Source organism: Neolamprologus multifasciatus, chromosome 16 (genome assembly GCF_963576455.1).
Source record: "Neolamprologus multifasciatus chromosome 16, fNeoMul1.2, whole genome shotgun sequence".
Lineage (NCBI taxonomy): Eukaryota > Metazoa > Chordata > Actinopteri > Cichliformes > Cichlidae > Neolamprologus > Neolamprologus multifasciatus.
The window spans coordinates 20,711,128-20,718,984 of NC_140454.1; the positions used below are offsets into that span (position 1 = coordinate 20,711,128).

Sequence of the window (7,857 nt, forward strand, 5' to 3'; positions counted from 1 at the left end):
CCTGCAGTTCTCCAAGGTAGGGACTTCTCAGATGAGCTGTGTGAGAGAAAAAAAGAAAAAAAAAAACAACAACAACAGATGAAAAGGTGAATAAATGCACTACAAACCAGAGACACCACAGTGGAAGATATGAGTGAAATCATCTGGATGAGACACCTTGGAGCCTCATCTACTTGTGCCTTTTACAACAAGATCAGAGATGGTAATCAGTGCTTTTGAGATAAAACAACTAGAGGTTCAAAGGATGCTGCCAAAGTGGAGCTGTTTGCATCTCAGATGAAATCTAAATGAGTCAGCTAGCATTTTGTTTGCACACTGCCATAAAAAAGAAAAAAAAATATATATATACATATACACACACATGCTGGACTGGCAGCTGTTTTTCCACATTCATTTCATTCATTTAGTAAATATGCTAAGTCAACAGCCGAAGGATGGAATATAACCTGAAGGGAGCTGAAGCAGCATGAGAAACCCTCTCCGAGTAAATCAAAAAAGTAATCACATTGTACATTCACACCCTCTGTCTTTAAGCTCAGTGTCCTGACATGCTGACATAATCCTGACATGAATACCAGTATTTATTCCAGTGGAGCCTGTATCCCACAGAGGTAGTCACCCTCCAGAGAGTAATGCAGGAGAATAATGATCCAGCCAGAGAGAAATCACAGTTTGGGTCCATTATTTGGAAATAACACAGACCGTAACAAGCAACAAAATCAGAAAGAATCCAGTGACAGTGTGTAGTAATATAAATGGTCTTATACCAATCAACTGCACTGAGCGTTTTTGGCATGAAAGGTATGACACAAGCTTCTAGTACAGTTAGCTTTAGTAGTAAACCCATTTGTCCTAGATGTGTCTGATGTTTGTAGGCTTTACTGTATATAGGAGGCCTTAATTTTCCTAAATTTCAATTTGTTTTCTTTTCCAGGTAGACAGATGATGTGAAGCCTTCTTTTGGAAAAATTATTACAATATATTTTGTTTAAACCAAGACTTAAAACAAAGGCTACTCAGTTTTAACTACTTAATTCTATTTAAAGAAAGAGGCCAGTTACAGTTCAGTGCAAATCCTCGATCATGATAATCCTAACCTAGAGTTCTTATTACAATGTTGAAACCATAACATGATCTGAAACAAACCAAAAGCTAAATTATAGCAGGTAATTTTTTGTTTTAGAAAACTTCAAATAACCAAAGTGTGGTTAAAAAGCTAACTAAAATGTAAGAGAAAATTCAAATAACATTGTAGCAAATGGAATGGCCTCAAATGAATACAGCTAAGAAGAAAGAGCAGTGTGGAACAGACGAGCAAGTTATCAGGTACTAAATAGGACTCAACTTATTATTTTAAGTATGTGTGAACATCAAATCACTGATCAAAGGTAAAAATCACTCACTCTCCTGTTCCAGAGTTAGTTATTACAAGAAACAGAGGCCAAGCAGGAGACCCCGGAGCAGTGCAACCACCCCGTTCTTTTTCAGATCTTCCATTTGCCAATCATTAATATCAAGCAAAGTGTTGCCGCTATTTCTTCCCAGTTAAGGTGACACTAAATGAGCTTTAAGAAGCACTTTCTTAGAATTTTAATGAGTATGCAGGCAATTAAAAAGAGGAAGTTGGGCGAGCTGAGCTTCACTGAAGCATGGGAGATAAAGCAGAAGAATGGCTACCGTAACGATTATGCGCCACCCGTGCTGCATGCTGACCAGAAGGCAGAGCGAAGGCGCTGCTAAGTGAGAGTAAAAGTGCCAATGGTGATACACAACAGGCCTAACTGTGACATGACACTTTATTTCCCATCAGTCCTTTTGGCTAATGAAAGGCTGGCTGGGTGTGCAGGTTGCATCTTCTAGTTAAGTTTGCCAGAGGTGAAGTTTGATGGCCACCCCCTGTCTGCTTGTACAAATGAAGGTGGAGGTCAGCTCTGGAGGTGTCGCGAAATGTAATGACTCCAATCCGAACCCCTCAAGTGTGTTGTCACCTCTGCTGTTGTCCTGCTGTGCTATTGAGCCAATCAGTGTGACCTCAATGCTCGAGGCTAATCTCCATTCACTCGCAAATCTCAAGCCACAACCATATCATTCGTCTTCTTACTTGAAAGAAAAAAAAAGAAAGGTGTGAAAAGCGGCGTTGTATGTTTTCTTTATAGGGTCCTGGGTGGTTTCCGTCTCTCAGTCTGAAGTGTTTATATTTACACGTACATATACAGGCTTTAAAACATCATGCATTAGTCTTATGTTAGCATAAGACTATCTACAGCAGTAGATTTCAGGTGAAGATGGGTTGTAGGGCATCCATGATGGTAGGGGAAAAAGGCACCCAGCCAAAAGAAAATGCAAGAGACTTAATTTAATGCTTTTTCAAACAGACATCACAAAGCTCAACCAAAACACTGATTGTGATCTGCATGATGAGAGCAGGGCTGGATGATTAGAGACAAATATTTAGGTGGGACTTTGCCAACAGACACTGGGAATAAATTAAGTTTAAATAATAAAAAGCATCCTAAACTGCAGACTTGGCTGTTTGCTAATAACATTGTTTCAAACTTCATTCAAACTCAATTAACTTGTTCAGAGGGTCAGACTACGGTGGCTAAATTTTAAGAATGTGCCCATACCAGGCATTTCTGCTTCTATCCATGTACCTTGTCTCACATTCAAATACTCTTGCAACTCTTTCCTACTGGAATAAATGGAAGATGCAAATCTTAATGTTTGGTAACAGAAAGAAAGGAAAAGCGGGAGGAAGGCTGGATCAGTCCTGCAGACAGATACATATTTTACTGACTTTAGTTACCATATTTATGTGAATTTGTATCTTTTGTATTTTGTTAACATTTAGGGTTGCATTTTCTCTCTGTGCCTACACTAGTTCCCTCTGGATGCTCCACTTTCTGCGCACAGACTGCGCCAGCATTCCTTTTACCTTAATACAAAGGAAGTTGGACACTGGAACTGGTAGTGATGTCATACCCAACTTAACCATAATTCAGTAGCAGTCAGAAAAAAAAAGGCTTTTTTCCCTCTCCATATCAAGGTAAACAAATTTTGCCATCAGTAGCAATACTTGTGTATGAACGCAATGTACAGGTTAACTAGTGACACATGCACAGTAGTTTTACAGTCTTAATACCATTTTCCTTGCAGCTGCCATCTCGAATTGCAAAATCGAGGTTGGTGTGGCTACTCAGACTTCACCGAGCGGAAAGCCTGACACCACTTCAAATGGAAGGCAGCAGAAAAACAAACTTTTGAGTTTGACTAGTAATTCTGAATTGTACATGGGTGTGAATGTGAATCTTGTGTTTGTGTTAGGCCTGTGATTGACTGGTAAACCACCCAAAGATGTACTTCTTGCTCAAATTTGGCTGAGATAGCCTCTAGCCCCAGATGCCCCTGCTTTATTTAAGCATTTTCTTTTTTTAAATCGATGGACGTTCTGTCGTGCTTGGCTCAGGTGTGGCAACAAAATGTTGAGACAAACATGTAGATAGCACTAACAAAATGCAGTTGATGGATCCAAGCAATCCAGGTGGTGTTTGCATTTTTTTAAGAGCACAGGCATGTCAACATAAAGAGATCTCTGACAGTTTGGTTCAGAGAGCATATCAACCCAAAGACACTGCATGCTGAACAGTTTGCAACAAATGCATGTTCCATTACATGCACAACACAGAATATGCCGCTAGAAGATAAAATGAGTGAATGGAAGGCCAGTAAAATGTCATAATTTGTGGGCAAGAGAAGTGCAAACAGCAGCATTAGCAATGTGAAAAAAAGAAAGATTTCTAAAGCGGTAAAGAGGTATCCGAGTGGTATCTGAGGCAAGATAAGTAGGTGACTAATAGCTATGAAGACAGAAACAGCATACTACTATCGTAGCAAATACACGGAAAGCCTTAAGTCCCAAGCTGACAGTCCTAACAACCGAGCTATAGGGCAAGCCTCATTAAAATGAAACCACAGCAACAACCTGTGTCTGCCAATTCAGTCGAGTTTTTTCTTGTGATGCTTTTTAAGTGACACTTAGCCTACAACAAGACGACTGCATGTCCAACATTGCCTGGGATTTTGGCATTTGGCTCATTTAATCCACCAACTACTCTGAAAAACACTTTGTTTTGCAAGCCAAATGTCACTTATGGACCAGTGGATCAAGACAATGAGCTGAAAGCTACACAAAACAGATTTGGGTGATATTGGGTGTGTCTAGCACACACAAGATTTGATATTTTAGGGAATAATTAGGTTGAGTAAACAAAGACTGCTCTATCCTTAAGCTTTATTCCCAAAATTAATCTTGATATATGAATCATTTTATAAATATTCCCTTGTGTGGACGAATAAAGAACAACCATAGTGTGGTTGGACTCATTAAAACTGTGCTCCAAACAACATTTTTCTGAAAGAGGAAATTAAAGTAATTACTGGGGCTGTGTATAATTCAGAGAGCTGTTGTCCACACCTCTTTGGCAGCACTTAAAGCTGCTGTATATCTGCACCCCTCTAAAAAGGGACAAAGGGGAAATGGACACTTACTGAGCAGTGCTGGTAGGTGAGTGCTTTTTAGAGTTATGCAGGCAAGAGTGCAAGAATGCACCATCTAAGGGCATAGGGCTTATTATCAGAAAGCCAGAAAAGTTCAGAGAGCCATTAAAGCTACTTTTGAAACAAAGTGTCATGTATCCAGATATATCCCAATTGTGTTACGGCCCATTTGAGAGTGAATGTAGCAACATGCCATCAGAATTTATATTCACTGACCACTTGTGAAGAAAATAGCTCACCCCACACTCCTAAAAAGCACTATACAGAAGGATGTAGTATGTAAGAGATTTAAGCTATTAGGGGATAAACAGGGTAGGGTGGAACCTTACACTAGAGCTACAACTCCTGTCATCCTTACATGCCCATCTAGAAGGCATAGTATGGTGCAAGATGTTTAAGGAGAGGCAGCAGCAGCTCTGGTGTTTCGTGCATCTAGATGTATCAGAAGCTTGAAGAACCACCTGTAGCAGCAATAATTAGAAGTAGTTGTTTCTTTTTGGTTATATGATGAAGATTAAAAAAAGTAAAAATACATGTGTGTTTACAGGAGTACAGTGCAACAAAAAGATGACTGTACCTTAGCTCTGACCACATGATCCAAACAACATAATGAGTAAATAGCACTTTTCTGTCATTTCTGATCACTCAGGCCACTTTGACACTATTCATGCAGGACTTTTAGCATTTCTCCTCAGCACACACGCTCATTAGTTGGAATTTGGGGTTCAATGTGTTGCCTAAATACACACTTGTAGGAGCCGGGAATCTAACCACAGATCTTTCAAGTGCAAAGACAGTTTACATAATTTGTGATCTCATCATTATTTTTATAGCAGCACTCAGGAATCAAACCTTACAAAGAGATATAATACTTATGACTAAACCAGACATTAGAGTACAGCTTGGTTAACTCCAAGTAAAATACTCGTAGTATAGCAGTATGCTGTTTCAGTAAACCAGACATTCAAAGAAAATGAAAGACACAAATAACTCCCATCATAATGCTCACAAATTCTCTTACTCTCATTTCAGCTTAAGATACTAAAAATGCAACTATAACAGGATTCATGTTTACGATGCATGAGCTTTTGCCATTGTCACGGAAACCTCGGTACAAATCAATTTTGAAGTGCTTCATTTTTAGTTTTAATTTAAAAAAAAATAGCTCGCCATCAAAAACAGAACATTAAAAAACAAACAGTAATACAACTTTAATTATCAAGCGTTTACACCAATTATTGTTTCTCTCAAACAGGAATAATTTAGTCATAGTCCCGTGTTTGTGACAGTAACATTTACAGTTACGTTACGTGACAAAGCCTTAAAAACAATAATAAACATACTGTGCAAGTATTTTGGTTTGTGCATTTGCAACTGTTACTGCTCATTGCCTTTATTGTTTCTGTCGCTGCAGAAGGTTTGTTGTTTACATATGACAGAAGAGGACTATGGATGCATTTTACAGCAGAAGACAATAAGACTGCTGTTAAAACTTCGTTGCAGCTGCCTTGTGAGGCTGTTGAGATATTTCAACGTTATATTGAGCCTTACAGATGAACCTGACATGTGTGAGCCACAGCAGACAGGACAGAATGTGCGGTCACTGAGGTGTGATGATCAGGCAACCTAGTGTCTTTGCTGATGAAGTGGGAACGTGCCCACAGAGCCAAGTCACTGACAGCAATGCGTCACTGAGAAAACAACACCTCAGTCATGTGTGCTCACACATATAAATGCATACATACATACGCATGCACATGCAAGGAGTGATTCTGCTCATCTCAAATTAAAGCACAAGACGGAGAAATATTTTAGATTCATAGTCCAATCACTGAGCATCATTGAGCATACTGGGATGCTCCATCACAATGCTATAATGCCATAAGGTTATACCACAGCGTATGGCCACTGCTGTGAAGGATAGAAAAGCCATGTGTTGGACTGTGGCTTCCTCTCTGTGTGTGTGTGTGTGTGTGTGTGTGTGTGTGTGTGTGTGTGTGTGTGTGTGTGTGTGTGTGTGTGTGTGTGTGTGTGTGTGTGTGTGTGTGTGTGTGTGTGTGTGTGTGTCTCTCTCTCTTCTCATTACCTGCTGCTACCAGCGCCTGGTGACTCAGCTCCGAGTCTGCATCTTTCCAGCTGATTGGCCACAATCTGCCTCTCCACTTCCAGCTCCCTGGTTAGCCGCTCGAACTGAAGCTCCTGCACATAAACACAATAAAGACAGTCAGGGGACCAAGGGTCAGAAATACATTCTCGCTCAAAAGAAATATGGACTTCGATTGGCAAATGTGAAAAATATGAAGTCAATATGGGAGGGGAAAGCTAACAGTTGGCAGCCTGCTCCATGTCATTGTGGTTCATCACTGTGCATAGGTTAATGATGAGATTACAGAGATCTCCTTAGAGGGACGCAATCACGAATATTTCATTTTCCGGGCATTGAAGAGAACACACAATAGCTAGAAAACAAGCTGCTTCTTTCTTACTATAATGATAACAGCACATGTATGTAAATAGTCCCATCTCCTCCTTAACAGCTGAATTAAACCTTCCACCAACATCTTTACACATACAGCGATTATTAATATCTATAGGTTTTTAAAAACTATTTATTATAAATTCAAATTCTTTTGGTTTTTGTAAATATATTCATTTCATCATGTCCACCCAAATGCAATGTTGCATTCTCTAACTGTAAACAGCCAAGGTTTTGTCATCTGACTGTATAGATTGGTTTAACAAGATATTAAAAATAACCAGATAAATTAACCAACCATGTCTATGCCATATGTGAGCAAAGTGAAGAGCACCACAGGCATTAATTAATAAACATAAAGGCCTCATTTTAAGGTAACAAAACAGTAATCTTTATTAATGAAGTGATTATGCACTTACAAAAAACATTACTGTGATTATTGTTTTCTATGTCTTTCAACAGATCCCTATTATTTTTATACACTGTAGGAAGTAAGTCCAAAACAGTTAATGCAACTATTTTATTAAACTCCTTACATGTCGACTGTTTTACTTGAAATCCTCTGTGATGATGTCAAGAGCCCAAATTAGAAAAATTGTCCCCTGTCCAAAAACGTATGGAACAAACTGTATGTACTTGTAGCCTACACGGCAATGCAATTTTCCAAGCCCACACAGAAAGACAAGCACCACTTCAATAGGTGATATTTGGCCTAGGCGACACTGTTCCTATGGGAGTTGAGGAGAAATCAGCATTTGACTAATTATCTAGCCTGAACAAGGCCATTGCTTGCAGAGATCTCTAGCTCCAAGCACTGCATCATG

General features: G+C 39.3%; 1 protein-coding gene across 10 annotated transcripts in view; it reads right to left on the reverse strand.

Annotated features, from left to right (window-relative positions):
- The window catches only part of LOC146500762 (plakophilin-4-like), a 91,512-nt gene that overhangs the window by 41,484 nt on the left and 42,171 nt on the right, over positions 1-7,857 (reverse strand). For 5 of the 10 annotated variants that reach the window (XM_085136291.1, XM_085136293.1, XM_085136290.1 and 2 more), the window contains exons 3-4: positions 6,644-6,756; positions 2-36 (exon numbers count right to left, since the gene is read on the reverse strand). In XM_085136291.1, the coding sequence (XP_084992417.1) occupies positions 2-36; positions 6,644-6,756 (148 nt within the window). Of the gene's footprint in view, position 1; positions 6,757-7,857 lie in introns of all 10 variants that reach the window. The other 5 variants (XM_085136294.1, XM_085136297.1, XM_085136295.1 and 2 more) reach the window with 1 other exon arrangement.